This window comes from Cupressus sempervirens, chromosome 7 (genome assembly GCF_028749045.1).
Source record: "Cupressus sempervirens isolate cs-2001-9-10 chromosome 7, ASM2874904v1, whole genome shotgun sequence".
Taxonomy (NCBI): domain Eukaryota; kingdom Viridiplantae; phylum Streptophyta; class Pinopsida; order Cupressales; family Cupressaceae; genus Cupressus; species Cupressus sempervirens.
In genome coordinates this window covers 725,727,932-725,747,955 of record NC_143124.1, presented here as the reverse complement: position 1 = coordinate 725,747,955, position 20,024 = coordinate 725,727,932, and the positions used below count along the sequence as shown (strand labels likewise).

Here is a 20,024-nt window from a genome sequence, read left to right as displayed (position 1 = left end):
CAAGAAGTGGTCAAACTCTAAAGAAAAAAAGAAGAAGTGATGCTACATTTCTAAAGAAGGTGTGACTGATGAAGAATTAATCAATGATAAGGATGAGGATGAGGATGAAGTATCCTTTATCACCATCACTAGAAGAAAGGGTAGAGAGAGCCTTGATAACCAGTACTAGTTTCCACAGGAACTAGATAACAGATAGTGGTTGCTCGCACCACATGTTAGGTGACAGGAGAAAGATCTATGAGGTTGAGGCCTATGACAAAGGAATGGTAAAGTTTGACAACAAATCACCATTCACAGTTATAGGTAAGGGTATTGTAGCCCTAAATTAATCCACTAATTGTGAAGATGTGTATCTAGTGGAAGGATTAAAATATAACCTATTGAGCATGGCTCAACTAATGGACAAATATTATAAGTTTGTGTATAACAAAGTGTCTTTCAGAATATTTGACAAGACATGAAAGCTTCTAGCAATAAGAGAACAAAGTAGAGGTAACCTCTTTTAGCTCAATATTTCTGGAAATACTTGTGTGGTAGATAGAAATGATAATAACTGTTTGTGGCATAGGAGTTTGTGTCATATAAATTTTTAAAACATTTTCAAGTAGGAAGAAGGAACTTAAGGGGTCTACCCCCTATTACTAAACCTAACAATGTTGTGTGTAAAGATTGTCAATTAGGAAAATTGGCAAGTTCAAGTCTCTCTAGCAAGTCACTTACTTCATAACATGTATCAGATCCATTTCATATTGATTTGTGTGTTTCAATGAGGATGAAGAGTGTATCTAGCATGTGATACTTTATGTTGTTTATTGATAATTTTTCTACAATGATTTGAACTATTTATTTGAAATAAAAGTTAAAAGTTGTCCACATGTTCAAAGTGTAGAAAGAAAAGGTGGAAATAGAGATTGGTAGAGCATTGAAGTGTTTGAGATAAAACTTGGGAAATGAGTTCACCTTAAAAGAATTTGAAAATCATTGTGAGGAGCATGGAATCAGAAGGCAAATTCCATCTCCTAGGATACCTCAGAAGAATGGTGTTGTTGAAAGAAGAATAGAATTATCATATATTGTACTAGAAAACTAATGATCCAAAATAATGTTACACAGATCTACGGTTGTGTACACCTTGAATAGGGTACAAGTGAAGAAGGAGACAAAGAAGACCCCCTATGAACTATGGCTTAGTCACATATCATCCATCAGTTGCTTCAAGGTATTCATTGTAAAATTTATATCAAGAGGGATGAATATCAAGGGAAGTTCAAGCTTAAAAGTGATGAGGCTATCTTTATGGGATACTCTAGCAAGAGAAGAACATACCAGTGTCTGAATCTTTGGACAATAAAATTTGTGGAATTTTCCAATGTAAAGGTGGATGAAATCTTAGAGAAGAATGAGGAAGACAACAAGAAGGAAACATAAGATTACAAGAAATTTGAGTACATCCAGCTAAGTGATATAGTGGAGAGAGTACGGATTGAGGAAGAACCTATAAAAGGAATTGTACCAACTTAAGCAAAAGAAGCTCAACCTGAAGAACAGATAGCAAAGGCACTTGAAGGAGAACCAATGCTAGAAAAGTATGTGAGAAGACACCATTTAGTAGATCAGATCATTTGGGATAAGGACGTTGGAGTAATAACTAGAAGAAATGTGAGAGAGACAATGTATCGACTCTCACACACGAAGCCTAAGGCTACAGAAGATGCTCTAAAAGATCAAGACTTAAGAAAGGGCATGGAGGAAGAAATTGATCAAATAGTGAAAAATGATACATGGAACTTGGTCGCTTGACTAGACGACAAGAATGACATTGGAAAAAAAATGGGTGTTCCAAAATAAGATGAACAAAGATGGAGAAGTGATAAAAAAATAAGGCCAAACTTATTTGCAAGGGCTATGCACAAGAGGAAGGTGTTGACTATGGAGAAACCTTTGCACCAATAGCCAAATTGGAAGGATTCAAAATACTCCTAGCATTTGCAACACATTTGAAAGTATATTAGATGGACATAAAGTTTGCATTCTTGAATAGATTTATGTTTGAAAATGAACAAGGTGGGAACTGAGTATGTAGACCAAGAAAATCCTTGTATGGACTGAAATAGGCATAAAGGGCATGGTATGAGAAACTACACTCATACTTGATAAAAATTTGGTTCATAAGAACCAGTGATAACTTCACTCTATACATGAATCAAGATACATAAATGAATTTGCTAATTGCAAAGATCTTTGTGGATGATATCATCTTTGGAGGAGATGATATGATAAGTGTTGATTTTGTTGAAGCCATGAAGCATTTCAAAATGTCCATGATGAGAGAATTCAATTTCTTCATTGGACTTCAAGTGTCCTAGTTAAAAGGAGAAATCTTCATAGGGAAGACTAAGTATGTGAATGAAATATTCAAGACATTTGGTATGGAGGAAACAAGACCGGTAGGTACTCGAATGTCAATAGGTTGCAAGCTATCAAAGGAAGATGAAATTCTCGAAGTGAATGATACAATTTACTAATCCATGATCGGTAGATTGATATATGTGGTGAATAAGAAATTGGACATAGCACAAGAAATTGGGTTAGTGGCTTGATTTTTGGCCAACCCAAAGGAATCACACATTGTAGTTGTGAAGAGAATCTTTGAGTATCTAAAGGGTAATGATGAATATGGTCTACGGCATCCTCACAAAGGTAACTTTGAAGTTAGTGTCTTCAAAAATGTTGATTGGGAGAGAAACATAGATGATAGGAAGATCACAACTAGAGGTGCATTCTTTCTTGGAGGAAGACTAGTTGCTTGGACCAGCAAGAAGCATAACTCTATATCACAATCAATAGTTGAAGCAGTTAATGTTGATGTTGCAATGAATTGCACTCAGGTTGTTTGGATCAAACAAATTCTTTAAGGAATTCAAGAGAAAATGGAGGAATCAATAGTTATAAACTATGATAACACTAGTGCAATTAATATCCAAAAATCCAATTATGCACTCAAAGAAAAAGCACATATCCATCAAATATCATTTTCAGAGGGAACAAGTGCAAGAAAAAGAGGTCACATTGGAACATGTATCAACCAAGGAGAAATTGGTTGATATCTTTATAAAGCCTCTTCAGAAAGATACTTTTTAGTATCTAGGAGAAAGGTTAGGGGTCTTACTGCTATCCAACTTGAATTAAGCCCAGTCAGGCAAGCATCAATCCGTGATCAATAAATGAAGCAAACAAAAGGTGGATTGATGAGTAAAAAGGGATGACTACTCCATAGGGGAGCAATCAAGCAAGAAACATGAAAGAAAAAATGGTCACCTTTAGCATTTCTATCAAAGGGAGATAAGTTGAGATGAGGAGCAAAGGAGCTACATATGATCAAAGCATGAAAATGCCCTATCTCGAGGGGAAACAATGAATGAAGGAAAGAAAAGAAGCCACACAAAAATAGAGAGTTCTAAAATCACTGTGTGTTTCTATCAATGCAAAAAGGGGAGATTGTTATCCTAAGTATCTTGAAGATTGATTGGTAGATAGATCGATAGACTTAGTCATTAAAGGTGTTGTCATTACTGGCAACACATATGAGAAGGAATCAATACTGGTAGAGAGGCACAAGCAGTAAAGCACACTAATGTGTGACTCTAACTCACAAGGGTAATCTGAGTTGAGAAGAAGTAGAGGCAATGAAAAAAGGTGATCCACTTAGAACATTTAAAGTGGAAGGACAACTAGATAAAATAGTAACGTGAAGTCCGCATAGGCAAAAGGACACAAAGCGGAACAAGTAGACAAAATAGTAAGTTGAACCAACTAGGTTAGCAAGATGATCATGAAGCAAGAAACTAGTGATTGCATAGTCATGTAGAGGGTAAGAGTGTATTGTTAGATTATGGTGACTGATCAAGGAAGTACTGTACATACTCCATAATTCCTCGGTGGGGTTGGAGCTATTTAATCGACATTTTATGGCTAACATGTTGTAACTAATTTTAACCCTAAAGCAGTAAAAATACTTGTATAAAAGAGCTTAGGGTTAGGGGTTTTCATAAGGTGTGATACATACATTTCTTCTTGTGGCGGTATTGAGTTGTAAGGGATTACAGATAGTAATCAGGTTGTAATCAATGGATCATAATAATATTGGACTTTTTTTTTGGTGAACATAGCCCAGGGATTGGGTGAACCACGTTAAATCTTGGTGTCTTGTATTCTCTTCTAATTGATCTATTATTTTCTAGTATTGTTTATATTTGCATGTAATTGTTATTTCTATCTGAGGTTAATCCTAACAAGTGGTATCAAAGTGAGGTTGTTTTTCAGTTATCCTCTGCAGGAAATTCTCACGGTTGAGTGGGACCAATGACAGATGAGGGTAAGCTGAAGGTTGACAAGTTTAATGGGCAGAACTTTTAGTTATGAAAGATGCAAATGGAAGACTATCTTTATCAGAAGGATTTGTGGAAGTCATTGGAAGGAAAAACTAAGAACTAGGGAACTATGACAAATGAGGACTAGGAGATTTTAGACAAAAAGGCACTTGGAAGCATTTGATTATGCATGGCCCATCGATGACTTTTAACATTACAAAAGTGAAGACAACAGAAGAGTTGATAGAAACCCTATCGAAATTGTATGAAAAGCCCTCTGCTTCAAAGAAGGTATTTCTCATCAAGCATTTATTTAATATGAAAATGACAGAAGGTGGATCTATTGCAGATCATTTAAATGAGTTTAATACTATTACTAGTCAGTTATCTTCGGTGGGTATTAATTTTGATGAAGAAATCAGGGCTCTCTTGATTTTGTGTTCTTTGCCTGAAGTTGGAATGGCTTGGTAATGGTTGTGAGTAATTATATTTCTGGATCTAATACCCTAAAATATGATGATGTGATCGATGTTATTTTGAGTGAGAAAACTCGTAGGAAAACCTCAGGTGGATCTACATCAGGAAGTGCTTTGAAAACACAAAGCAGAGGCAGAACGACTGAGAGAGGAAATAATTTTGGAAATCATGGGAAATCAAGAGGAAAGTCAAAGGGGAAATGGTCTCAATCGAGAGGACCAAATGACTGCTAGTACTATGGGAAACTAGGGCATAAGAAGAAAGATTGCATAAGAAAAAAATTGGGGTTTTTTTATCGATATTTTATGGCCGACATGTTGTAACTAATTTTAACACTAAAGTAGTAAAAATACTTGTCTAAAAGAGCTTAGGGTTAGGGGTTTTAATAAGGTGTGATACAAAAATTGCTTCTTGTAGTGGTATTGATCTATAAGGGATTACAGATTGTAATTAGGTTGTAATCACTGGATCGTAATAATATTGGACTTGTTGTTTGGTGGACGTAGCCCAGGGATTGGGTGAACCACGTTAAATCTTGGTGTCTTGTGTTCTCTTTTGTGTGATCTATTATTTTTTGATATTGTTTATATTTTTATGCAATTTTTATTTTTGTCTAAGGTTAATCCTAACATGTACTCAATGTCATATTTTATGGTGATGGGGAAAAAGAATTAAAATTTGAATTCTTCCAAACAATAGAAAGTCATCAAAAACACATGGCACCTATAACTCATTTACGAATATGCCATAACCTGACAAGGGTGGTGTACTACTGCAATGAGAAGTCGAGCTAGTAGTAGGGTGAGAATTCAAATTTTGTATTCTAAAATCAAGTCCTCCAAGAAAAGTAAGAGGAAAGTATAAAAGTAAACAAATTTTGAATAGTAAAGGTTAGATTGTCAAGTGAATAGCCAAAGAGCTAGAAGAGCCGAGATAAAGTGGAATCTCATAGTGTGAATGAGAGTGATCAAAGAAAGGTCATCTTCAAGGAGTGATTGTGCTGAGAAGAGGAGAATGAGCCAAAATAGCATAAGGTGTATCATGTGCATAAGTAAGGAAAGCCAAGCACACAAGTGATCAGAGTTTGTAGATTGGAGATCCAAGAGAAGGAAAAACTTAGTTCCAGATTGGTCAAGAGAGTTGAAGAAGGATCTATATCAAGATAAGTTCATTAGCTAAATTGTTAGATCATTTTTTGTTGTTTACTAATCTTTACAAAAACAAATCCTGTTGAGGGTGGACCCTAATAGGTTCTTTGTACAAATCCCTTAATAGGGTGACATATTAACTTGAGTTCTAGAGTTCTTTAACCAAGCTTCTCCTAACAAGGTAAGAATTTAACAAGTCTTATCGAAATCCTCTAATAGGGTGGAACCTTATAGTGTCATTGTAATCTTCTAATAGGGATAAGCTCTTGACCAGGCACACTTCATAAGAGTGCAAGCTTGTGATGATCAACTTAAAGACCATAGTTTTTACCCTACCTAGGTTTCTATGAGATAAATATTGTGTTATGTGTTTCTATTTTCATGTTATGTGTTTTTTCTTAATCTTGATTGGTTGAGTTGTAGCTAGCACTAACCCATAGATAAGTGAGAAATGTGATCTGAAGTAAAAAGTTGAGATTAGTAAGTATACTAATTCACCCCCTCCCCTCAGTATACTGACCTGTGGTAGGGACAAAAATGAAAACCATTGTGGGAATAATATATCCACTGACCTTTTACTACAAATAAAAGGTTTCCATGTTAGGAGCTACAACATTTTTCCTTTTGAGAACACATCCAATTATAAATGTCTACAACTTGTTAGGATTATGACAATCTGTTAAGGGTATCTTGTTAAAGGATTTAGACTCTCCTTCTGGGAGGTACCTTGTTAGAAGGTTTGCAATATTTTTGTTATTAAAGTATGCCTAGTTAAGAGCTTGCAAATTTATTACAGTTATTAGAGAGAAATCAAAATATTAATCTAACATGTGTTGTAATCCTTGCCATATAGATCTACAATGTATATCAAGAAGATATCTTAATCTTCTGTTTTCATGTAGACGTTCACTGTGATGGAGCTATCACATTCATTTATCTTTTTCCTATCTACAGTGCACTGATCTACATTGGCTTGGTTGTTTTCCTTTAGTTTTTTTATGTGCAACACCTCACTTTTGTTTAATCCTTCTTCTTCTCCTTTAGCATGTATATCTATCGCACCATTCCATCCCATTAATAGAAAAATAAAGTTTTAAAAATCATATATGTGTGTTCTCTTGTCTAGGTCACGAAACGTAAAAAACATCCTACCCAAATATGATGCATTGAAAATTTGAATTGCATGTATGAGCTATTCATACAAAACTTGTGACACCTATGTCATAGGATCTAGACTGGTAGCTCTACTAGTCCTAAGCTAAGCCTAGGTTTAGCCTATCTTTCCATTCTTCTTTTCTACCGTTTTGACTAAGTATCAATGACATTATAGTGCAGGTCATGTATGCTTTATTGTGTCACATCGTTGGTGACTCATCTTGCTAGTTGTGATTAGCTATCTTGGTTTATCCTCATCTCCATGTTAGATTTGATTAATGTAGATATCTACCCATGATCATGGATGGTATACCTCATACCTTACTAGTTTTCAACCAATGACAACAGTTTGTCATGCAAAGTATTAGCATCACCAATTACCTTTCTTGATGCCTTTGAGACTAGTAGGGTTAACAAAGGATAAAATAATTTTTAGTTCCTGCTATAGGCAAGAATACTATTGCATCCATTAGATGCAATTTAAAACTATAAAATATACTAGTTTAACCAATAAGATTCAAGTATTTTTTTAGTTTCTAAGTTTTTTTATAAAGTTTGAACATTTTTATTATTTTTTGAAATGGAAAAAAATCATTTAACTAAAATCTTATTGGATCTCACTAATAATAGTAAGGGAGAAAATTAATTCTTCAAACCAAAAAATCAAGAAAAATTTAAAGCTTTAACTTTTAGCATTAATTGTGCAATTAATATGATTGAAAATATCATAAAAGATGATGTGACACTACATTTACTTTATCATTTCGCAATTTAAATTCTTTATAAAGTTTGAACATTGTTTTTTTGTTTTTTTGAAAAACAAGAATAGTATTTAATTGAAATCTTATTGGGTCCTACTAAATAGTAATGGAGAAATTTAATTTTTTAAACTAAAAATCAGTGAAAATTTAAAATTCTAACTTTTTGTATTAATTGTGCAATTAATATAATTATTATAAAAGATATGTTACACCACACTTTACTTTACCTTTAGCCAAATTAATAATAATAGAATGTACTAACTCATTAAATTTTGATTTATTTTGCCCTTAAAACATTGTCTTTTAAAAGAATTAAAAGTAATAAGAACTAAATAATGTAACACAAAATTTTAAAAACTAGAAACTAAATAATATTACAAAGAATTTTGAAATGGTAGTTATTGTATGTATAATTATCCATTTGTTCATGACACATTACAACACATTTATGACAACTTTATAATTGCATTCAAACTAATATCGTAGAAAATATATTTATTATCTCAAGACTTCTCATGGAAAACCCAATAATGCAAAAAATGTGTTGCCTTGTACTGTATGCATGATTTTTTCAGTGAAATTGAACAACATTTCTTGAGTGCTTATGAAGACGCTTTCCAGTCTTAAAACTCTTGAAGTTAAAGAATTCTATTTTGTTCTAAAATTCTTATACACTTTTGAGTTTTCTACTATAGAGTTTAGATTTACTCTTTTTTTTTAATTAAATCATGTCACTAGACATTTATAATGCTCTAAATTTCTTCTCTCCGTATATGTATAGAGTATAATAGGTTATTTTAAGAAACCACAATTGATTGTGATAAATTGCAAAGTAGATCGAAAGTATGACCCATTTTTCTTGTTTTATAATTTCAAAAAATCAATATTTTTGTTGTTTAGTTATTCTACAAAAGCATTCCTAACACCAAATTCATTACAATATGAAAAGAAAACCTTGTATTATGTTGAGCACATCATACAATATCATTTATTATCTAGTTCTCTTAACCAATTTTAGAGCTTGTTGTAACTTTTTTTGTAAAGGCGTTGATGTTAAAATTCTAATAACATAAAGAAGTAATTTTGCACTTGGTAAGAGCTATAACTTATCTACTCACATTCAACTACAAGCATTAATGCAAAATGTAATTGTCTATGTTTCTCCATTGTCTTTAGTTCTTAAGTTCTATGTACAATTACAATTAATTTTAATACAGTTTAAAGATATTTTAACCTCTAAAACATCAAAGGATATAAAGAATGTTGTTCTAATACATTTTGCATTCTTTCAAATTAAAACGTTTATTCCTCCATCTCAACCCTTTATTGCCACACTCTACAACACTATAATCATGACATATATGACAAGAACTATGATGCTTTGCGTCTCTTGTTTTTAAGTGTTTCTTAGTCTAATAAAAAAGGATATAGAATGAGTTCAATAGAGGAATGTGCAAGACCATTGGAAAATCAGGAGATGTGATCAATATCGGTGAGCAAACCAAAAGTAACTTGTTCCAACTAAATTCTACTATTAACATTTGTCTGATTACCAGAGTTAAGGATTGTTGGTTGTGGCATAAATGGTTATGTCATGTTAACTTTGATAATCTAGTCAAAGTAAGATGAAAGTAGTGAGAAGATTGTCAAACCTATAGAAACCAGACAATGTGATGTGTAAAGAATGTCATCTTGGGAAGTTTAGTTCTAGTTTTATTATAAAAGTTACTCTTCTAAAGGACTTCTAGACATGGTTCACACTGATCAGTGTGGTCCAATAAGAACTCAAAGTTATTATGGAGACATGTACTTTATGTTGTTTGTGGAGGATTACTCCAAAATGACGTGGGTTATATTTCTGAAGTGCAAATCTGAAGCTTTCTATATGTTTAAGATCTTCAAAGCTGGAGTAGAAAGGGAAATTAGTAAGAAGCTGAAATGTCTCAGATTAGATAGAGGATGTGAATTCACTTAACATGAATTCATTGCATACTATGATGAACAAGGAATCATAAGGGGAATGTAAGCTCCCAAGACACCTCATCAAAATGGAATTGTTGAAAGGAGAAACAAGTCAATTATTGATTGTGCAAGAACATTGATGAATAAAGAAAGGTGTTGCTCAAACCTTTTGGAGAGAAGTGGTGAGTACAATAGTCTACACATTGAATCGGGTACAACTAAAGAAAGGTATGAATAAGGCTCCCAATGAATTAGGCATCGAAGGTCACCCAATGTGAGTTACTTCAAAGTGTTTTGGAGAAGATGCTATGTCAAGAAATATTATTATGCAAGGAAATTTGATTCTAGAGGTGATGAAGGAATATTCCTAGGCTATTCCACTAAGAGAAAAGATTATAAATGTTTCAACAAGAGAACAAGCAAGATGATAGAAATTGTAATCGTAAGAATTAATGTGTACTCATGACAAAATGATGAATCAAGTAAAAAGGAACTACAAGACTATTGTGAATTTGTCTATATACAACCTTTTGAACAAAATGCTACAACATAACTAACGAAAGAATAGAAACCAATCCAAGTGGTTGAAGAAGCTTCTAGAGCATAGCTGGTGTTACTAAGGTATATCAAGTTAAATTGCTCCATATATAAAATAATTGGTGATAAGAATATTGGTGTACTGATAAAAATAAAGGCAAGAGAAAGCACTTGTTTTCTATCTCAATTTGAACCAAAGACAATAAAAGATGCATTGAAGGAAGAAGATTGGGTGAAGACAATGAAGAAAGAATCGAAGTAGATTGAAAAGAGCCAAACCTAGACATTATTGCCCAAACTAGTGGGTAAGAATGTTAATGGAACTAAATGGGATTTTAGAAACAAGATGGATAAAACATGTGATATATTCAGGAACAAGGCAAAAATGGTTTACAAAGGTTAAGCACAAGAAGAAGGCCTAGACTATGAAGAAATTTTTGCACATGTCGCTAGACTTGAAGGGGCAAGGATACTCCTTGCATTTGTTGCTTATAATGGTTTTAAAGTTTATCATATTGATGTCAAGTCAACATTTATGAATGGTAGCATGGAAGAAGAGGTTTACATAGAACAACCTAAAGGTTTTGCCAATTCAAAAGGAAAGAACATGGTGTGCAAGCTACATAAGGCTCTATATGGATTGAAATAGGCACCTAGAGAATGGTACAAAAGTTTTCCCTCATACTTGATCAAGACTGGGTTCACAAGAACAAGTGACAACAACAATGTATACATAAAGGCAAAAAGTGATGACAAGTTGCTAATTGTAGAAATATTTGTTGATGACATTATCTTTGAAAGTAATGATGTGATGAGTATTGCATTCTCAACAAAAATGAAGAAAGAATTTGAAATGTCCATGATCGGTGAGATCAAATTCTTCATAGGCTTGCATATATATCGACTTAAGGATGACATTTACATAATTCAAACCAAATATGTGAAGGAGATGTTGAAGACATTTGGAATGGAAGACTCGAAACCAATTGACACTCCAATGGTAACAGCTTGCAAGCTATCTAAATAACATGATTGTAATTCAATAGATGACACACTATATAGATCCATGCTCAATAAGTTACAATACGTGGTGCATAGCAGATTGCATTTAGCACAAGAAGTTGGATTAGTACCAAGATTTTTCTCTAATCCAAAAGAATCTCAATTGATTGCAGTGAAAAGAATCTTCAGATATCTTAAGGGAATTGAAGAGTGTGGATTTTGGTATGAACACAAAGGAAACTTCACATTAAATGCATTCACTAATGTTAATTGGATAGGTAATGTAGATGACAAGAAGAGAACAAGTGGTGGAGCATTCTTTCTAGGTGATAGACATATTCATACACGAGTAAAAAGAAAAATTGTGTATCATAATCAATAGTCAGAGTTGAGTATGTGGTTGTTACAATCAATTGCACACAGGTTGTTGCAATCAATTGCACACAGGTGATATGAATTAAGAAAATTTTGGGAGGAAAATAGGAGAAGACATATGAACTAGTGGTCATCTTTTCTGATAACACGTGTCAAATATATCTCAAAGAATCCAATAATACTCTCCAAGACCAATCACATAGCCATTAAGTATCATTATCTTAGAGAAGAGGTTTAGGCAAAGGAAATAAGGTTCAAATATGTGCCAACTAGGGAACATGTAGAAGACATATTCACTAAACCACTACCTAAGGATATGTTTAAATATCTAAGGGGTGGGTTAGGGTCATTTCTTCACCTAAGATGAATTAGAAGAAGATGCAATTGCATCGATTCAAGTGGACTTATTGAATATCTTTATGATTTGAATTGATGTTCAAAGATTACTCCTTTGGGGGGTGGGAACTTGCGAAATGAAGAGATGTGTACTGAAGAAATAAAGGTTGAAGAATGAAGACAACATTTGTATATTGACACCTTTGGCGTTGTTGTCAAAGGGGAAGAATGTGACCTCATTGCTTCGTCGAAGGACAAAGGGGGAGGAAGTGATGAAAGGAAGAAAGTTGTAACTTCATTGAGTGCAGATAGAAATAACTTGAAATGCAAAGAATACTTTGTGCAAACAAAGGACAACCTGTATGAATGAAGTATCATCCTCGATTGATCACAAACAATACTCCAAAATCATTCCAGCAACATAACATTAGATATCAAATTTAGAATGCCATAAGAGAGCCCCAATCTCCCTTTCATAACTTTCAAGAGTTATCACCTATGTTAGTTTTTATGGAAGATTTTTATACTGAAGTCTGTTATTTTTATGGAAGAATTTTATATCAAAATTTCCAAATACTATATCCATCTATTATAGTTTTTATGGAAGATTTTTATACTGAAGTCTGTTATTTTTATGGAAGAATTTTATATCAAAATTTCCAAATACTATAATGGTTCTTATAAAAAATATTACATTCTTTAATTCAAAAACATTCCTTCAATCATTATTAATATCCTTCATCACAAACTTCATTTATGTTTGGATAGACTTTTATATTTCGATACACTTGGTCAGTGAAAGTGCCATAAGAATTGAGATTCGATATTACAGTAATGATACAATGCGAGTTGAAATGTGTAAAACTCTATTTCGCTGTTCCATCTTGACAGGGATGTGTAGGTTGCAACTAGAATGGTTCACTAACATTCCAATTGAATTACTTTTGAATTTTGAAGAAAGTCGGTCTATGAAAAGAATATATAAATATAGTTTTTAAAAGCTGAATCACTGATTAATTTATTCATTGACACGTTTAAATATAAAGATTTGAGAAACTAAACAATAATCTTATAAAGCTGGTAACTTTTTGTACAGAAAAGTGAAAACTACAGCTGATAGACAGTTAAAAAGAACTGAAAGCTAGCGACTGTTTTGAAAGCAAATACCAAACGCTGAAACTAACAGACAATAAGATGAGGATTGTTTATTTGACTTTAAACTTTTTTTATGATACTGACTTCCAATTTTTTCAAGCTTCAGGTAGAGTAGCCGAATGTGTTTTAAACCACAAGCTGCATTTAAGACACGGAAGAAATTGAGGCAAATCGTCGCAAATTTGAAGAGGTAGATGTCTCGGATACAACAGCACGCTGCAATGACGCAGCTATAGACAATTCAAGAGACATAAGATTGGTATCTCGTTTAGTTTTTTAAAACTAATATTACACTCCTGCCTCTCCAACCTAATGTAAACTTCCTTTCAGCCTTTAGAGCATCTATTACAAACAGGGCTGTTTTATTTCCATATGAATGCTTTTAAAATATGAGTACATAGACACGGATACTTTTTAGAAAAATATGTTTTTTTCATATCATACTACAGCCTCTCCAATGTAGACATAAGTTTCTTCTTAGCCCAGGGAGCATTCACAATTCTTTCTAAAAGAATTTCCAAATGAATGTCACTATCTCAATGAATTATTCGAGAAAAATGAAGAACATTATCAATGAACTGTCCTCATTCTTAAACGTGTACTTGCATGTTGACCTTAAATACGAAAGTAGTTTGTCTCAATAATCTGCGCAGTCAATGCATAAATACCAGCAATACTGTCATCATTCCTTGACCATGCGTCGCATTGATTTCCGTTTGTTGACATCCAAATATTTTTTCCTCAAGCGCACGGTTTTTGGGGTTACCTGCAAACACACTCGTCACATTTCACTTACCAAAATAGTTATGCATGCATTCAAAAGTGACCGTTTTTGCAGACGAAAATGCTCACAAGCATTTCACAAAGAATTGAAAAGATTGTAGAAAGAAATTTAATATGTAACAGAGGTATAAAAAATGCATGCCACTAGTTACAAAGATTGCAACCAACAAACTTCACATTCAACAATCAAAGGACACATCTTTGGCAAATATATGCACTAAGCTGTAAATGGAAGTCAGGAACCACCTCAATAAGTTCATCAACAGCGACATATCCAATCGCTTCCTCTAGGGTCATCTGAAAACAAACATGATCAGTTCCTCGGTTCCAAAACTTGCTATATGATTTTCTAAGAAAAGTTCAAATCCAGCTTTAATTGCACCCACATTAGAATAACCCACCTACAATTAATACTAATAGTACCCTGGAAAAAGCATCCCTGAATCAAACAGGAATTCATTTTTAAAATTATTATTTTTATTGAATAAGATTTGAACTCAGCTTACTATCGCTGTATCAAACATGAATTATTTTATTTTATTTTTGTATTGAATTAAATTTGAACTCAGCACCTAGAAAGTGCTTATTACAAGACTTTACCACTAAACCCAGATGCCTAATGGCTAAACAAACAGGAACCCATAATAGAACGATTCCCTTCAAATGAAACAAAAAGCAAAGCGCGTAATGCTTTAACCTACAGTTAGGTTGAAATATAGGTCAGAGTCCTTGAATTGGCAAAACCTAAAAGTTCAATTAACAGTCAGGTTGGCTTCAAATATATATTCAGATTCATTGATGAATATTTATTTCTTTTCATACCTAGCTAAGTCAGTTTTATCATACCATTAATTCGATATAGAGGCTCATGACAAGAGCAATGAAAATTGGTATAGGACTTCTCTCGTATCACTATTCAACAGTGGAAAGGGTTTTAAAGAGAACATATTGAAACGGAAATGTTTCAATCACAAAGCAGAAAGGAAGACAAAACAGAAAAATAAATAATTGTAAGCATACCTGACGCGGGGGGGATAAACGGACGTTTTCGTCCTTGTTTGCACATCGTATATTAGACAGCTCTTTTGCTTTTACGGGGTTGACCTATAAATCAGAGTCGCATGTTTCCGAATAATTTATGTCTTTAGCAGAACCTTGCGCACCATGACACAATGTAAGAAGGTAAAAATTAAAAAAAGATAAAATTAGAGAGGTAGAAACATACATCAAGATCAGAGTCCCGTGAATGCTCCCCAATTATCATTCCATCATAAGTCTGGAAATTCAGTTGACCAAAGTATTAATTTATAACAGTGACAAAAATAATAATAGTGGACATTTCATGAGACTAGGGGTGGAAATTATTTCCTTCGCATGCTGAGAAGTATAGATTACAAACCAAAATTGTAACTTCCTAAGTCGGGACTAGTAAAATATATAGTTACAAGCTTACCAAAACCGGAATACAAATTAAATGTTTCAAATATTGACTTGGAATCAGATGACTAATATTTATTTCAAAATGCAACAAAAGGAGGAAAAAGAAACCTTTATATTACTATTAAAATGACATGATTTTGAAATTTTTAATGCAATGAGTTTCTTTGCATGCACTCATTTGAAAGCATGATTCATGCACCTCTCATGGAGCATGTTTGTGAAGAGCTAGAAATACATTTTTCTATGTGAAAAGATAAGGTAGATAAAAACCTCTGTTCCTGGTGCGACAAATAGAGTTCCACGGGCTTCCAAAGTCATGAGTGAATATGCAGTGATTGTCCCCGGACTCATTGAAACCTGTCCTCGGCATTGAATAAATACAACATTAATTATCTTAATGTCCACTCAGGTCCGTGTATTTCTTAAGAACTGTAAATAGTATTAACATATTTGAAATGTTTTTAAGCACTTTTTACAATATTGGGAGCTAATATTAATATAAGAATCCAAAATCTTCTCAGACAGATGCTAACCCAGAGAAATTAATGAAAGTGAAAACTCTGTACAATAACATCATATTCAAAGCAATTAATGTCGAAACTTCAATGAAGCCACCAACATTCTTTTGCATTTGAGTCCGAAGGGTGATGCATAGAGAAATATAAATCAAAATGTTGTCTGTTGCTCACACTGACATCCACTAGCTTTAAACTTTATAAAAATACATTTGGTTATTTATATCTTATCTTCGGCATTAAATCTTAAACACCTAAGCCATATGCCTAGCTTGTTCATCAGGTAATACACTATAAAGGGTCCTAGGACACAGCGAGTAATCCCCAGATGCAGGTTCTTAGCTAAGCAACTAGCTTACCCGCAACTCATGAGCCACACCTACTGAAGGGTAACTAGTTATTTGGTGAAATTTACTTGGAATCAGCAACTCAGATAATAAAAAATTATCGGGTACAAAAACAGAAAACAAACATGGTATAAAACCCAAATCATCTGAATTTGATTGTTACCTTTGTCCTTAGAAATTGGGATCTCATTTATGTAGAGTGAATGTCAGATTACCAGAACTCATCAACAATTGGGGTGCAATTTGATAGATATTTCCTCAGTTCTTTTTTCTGAAATTTTTGTAATGCCCCAAACAAAAATGTTTCGATTTTTCCAACGACATAAAGGGCAATCCAAGAATCTTTTAACATAGTGGATTTGGAATAAACTTTTGTCAGGAATTTCTGAGGTCATTACATGTTTGATTGTATGCAACAAAACATTTAATGGGATATGTAAAGGGTATGGAAATTTCCGAAATTCAAAGTGTGGGGGCATGAAAATGGGTTTTTTAGGAGGGGATCACACTTCAAATTTCGTGAAAGGCTGCCTGTAGTAATTTTTGCAATTAGGATTAAAAATCCCAATTTTAGAACATTATAGCATACAAAAAAACTAGGATTTTGGAAACAGTTGCATATGAAGACACACTAAACATGCTGCAACTACATGGTGGATATGAAGAATTCTAATTTTCACAAGGCATATGTATGCAAGATTTTCAAATATTGCTGCAATTTCTTATCTTCTGAAAAGAAAGGGAATTTCTGATTTCTCAAAGTGTAGGCATACATGTAAGAGTACATCATATGGCTGCAACGGATGGGGAGTTCTCATAAATAGCGTTACTTTGGAAATGGGCGCTTATGTATTTTGGAATATTTTCCATCATCGTAATAAGTTAAAAGGAATTAATTCATTGGAAAGAAATTTGTTTGTGCTTTCACCCAAATTTGAATAATTATCTTGCCATCAGCATGACTACATTGTGACCATGGAAATTTTCACATACAATTCTCCTCGAACCTCTTGAAAAAGTCTGATAAACATTTGCAGCATATAAAAATATAAACAAAAACTCCAACTGTGGCTTCAAAAGCAATTAAAATGAATATTGTGAGTTTTAGGTGACTCTATAACACCTCCATAATTAAATGAAAGACCAAGATAACTTTCACAAGAGAATGGCAAGACAATTGCATTGAGATACAAGAATGAAATTCTTGATAATGGACATTGAAATTAATGACTAAAATGTACATAATAGACCTTGTTATATACGCAAGGGGGCAGTTTCAGTAGTGGCAACTCAGCAGAGTTTTCATTGTTGATCCATCAGCATTCAATATGGTTGAAGATCCACGTGCAGAGCTAGCTATGGCAGTGTAATGTCCCCATTATTAGGGTTAGCTTGGAAAAAGTGATACCTGCAAACTAAATATCAGAATTTAAACAATAATAAGTCTAACTATACTATTTTACCCTTTATCCTAGCCCCAAACTTAAAGACGTCTTCACATCGGGATTACTAACCATCCAGGTCCTGAATGAAATACTATCAATTCTAGCACCATCCTTAGTTTCTTCTTTGTCTTCTATGGAGTGCTCCCTCTAAGGTCCTTCTTGGAAGAGATATCCTCCATCCAGGGCCCTTATCACATATGTATATGTTGACTCCTTAGAATAGATCAATCTTAATCATTCCAGTTAGATGGTGATTATATCAATCTCTCGTAAGAAATTATATTAATCTCATTTCAACAGAAGTTTCTTTTTCTAATTTTAATTTCCTTATAAATTAAATAACATCTTCGTAAGGGAAGAACCTACAACAGAACAGTAAGTTGTGAGCCTCTCATCTAGGTGGTCCAAGGTTTGAGTCTACTCGAGTTTAATACATAATAATAATTAATTTAGAAAAAAAATAATAATAATAAATAATCTAGGCTTCAGCCCATTACCTATCCAAAAATAACATCTTTGTAAATGTTTACATAAAATCCATATATATTTATATAGTAATAGGTAAAACTTTAATTACATAAGTTATACCTCATAACTATCGCTTATTCAACTTCAATCATTTATTCACCATTATATTTATATTCATTATTTATTACTTACTAGCACTAAAATATATATTACTAAAGTCTTGAAGTATATAAGAAAGACATAAATTTAAGATAACTCATGTACCTTAAAGGAGTCAAATTCCTTTTAATAAGGAAGAATATTCCTCATCCTAATTTGTTTAAGGGCCCATTTGGTTACTGGAATACAGTCAGAATGGGCATTGCTAATTAGAATATGATTTATATTCTTTGTTTGGTGCACGGAATAGGAATAAAGAATAGGATCACGTATTCCTATTTTAGCTCAAAATGAGCTTTTATCCATTCCTTAAAATACTAGTAATCCCATTCCCAATCTTACTTTTCCAAAATTTATTTTTCATTGGGTCCGTGGTTGCAGTTTACACCGTGGTTGCATTTACTCCGTTGGCAAAAAACTCTCGCTCATCCTTTTCCTGTGAGCAATGACATTGTTTTCTGCTCCTGCGTCTGGAGTCTGTGGTGTCAAACAGAGGATTTCCTTGGCTTTATTCTGATCAGTTAAATGAGAAGCTTATCAGGCAGAAACGAGGAGAGAAAATTATTTTAAAATGAAAACAAAATTGTGTGTGGGTACTAAAACGCTAGTCTTCGCTTGTTTTGTTTTGCAGACATGAAACTGTGATTCTTTACAAAGGAGAAGATCCACAGCGAGGCAAGTAACCATGTGATTCTTCTTGGTAGCTGATTATTGCACGATGTGAAGGAGCTTTTCTTTATGTATGTTGTTCTTCCTCTGTTTCGAACCCTAGATTTCAGTTTCTAGCTTTTGTCATGCTTTATTTTGCAGGAATAAAATATGCCCATGCATCTCCTCTACTATTGTTTTGCGTCTGCTCTGCTATCCTCATATGTCATCATTTTTACAGTAAAAATAAATATCAAGACTGCCCTGGGTTTCTCTTTAGGATTTTCATCTAACAATGGGTGAATGGGTAGTGATGGATAGTGATGCAACATTGCATCTGGCCTGAGAAGAAACAGTTCATCTTTCAGAGCCACCCATATTCAAGATTTGGGTTTGGAAGAAGAAAATCCTTCAAGTTTGGACACTCATGTAGGTTTGGACAAACATGTAATAGAGTCTCTTCCTATGTTTGAGTACAAATCACATGATGGGCACCAGTGTGCAATTTGTTTGTCTGAATTTGCACATTGTGACATAGTTAAGTTGTTGCCCAACTGTAAACACTTCTTAATTTAGATTTAACTTAGAAGGATGCAATGTTTGTAGAATCATCAGGAAAGGGTTTTCCATGAAAAAGGAGGCATGTGGCAGGGGAATATACATTACAGCCAACAGTGGCAGTGCTCATGACTCTATTGCTTTGTATGAGGATGACTCCATCTTCTGTCTCAAGAAGGCTTTGTTGGTAGGCAGGGCTATTGCACGGAGAATTCACAGGCCTTTGGACAACTTTGAAGAATTCTCAACTGTTGCTGGTTTTGATTCTGTTGCAGAAAAAGTCCCCCTCCTTTTGAATATTGAAGAGCTTTTTTGCTGAATCCTAAAGCCCTTCTCCCATGTTTTGTTATCATTTGCAATTCATGAGGGAAACTCATGAGACC

General features: G+C 33.6%; 1 protein-coding gene across 1 annotated transcript in view; it reads right to left on the bottom strand.

The window, feature by feature from the left end:
- Nucleotides 1–13,439: 13,439 nt before the first annotated feature.
- Nucleotides 13,440–20,024, bottom strand: part of EMB2785 (elongation factor family protein) — a 212,989-nt gene continuing 206,404 nt past the window's right edge. Inside the window, exons 15-19 of the mRNA XM_089792717.1 lie at nucleotides 15,772–15,858; nucleotides 15,287–15,337; nucleotides 15,082–15,165; nucleotides 14,308–14,358; nucleotides 13,440–14,044 (exon numbers count right to left, since the gene is read on the bottom strand). Coding sequence (XP_089648843.1) covers nucleotides 13,961–14,044; nucleotides 14,308–14,358; nucleotides 15,082–15,165; nucleotides 15,287–15,337; nucleotides 15,772–15,858 — 357 coding nt within the window. The 3' untranslated portion in view covers nucleotides 13,440–13,960. The remainder of the gene's footprint in view (nucleotides 14,045–14,307; nucleotides 14,359–15,081; nucleotides 15,166–15,286; nucleotides 15,338–15,771; nucleotides 15,859–20,024) is intronic.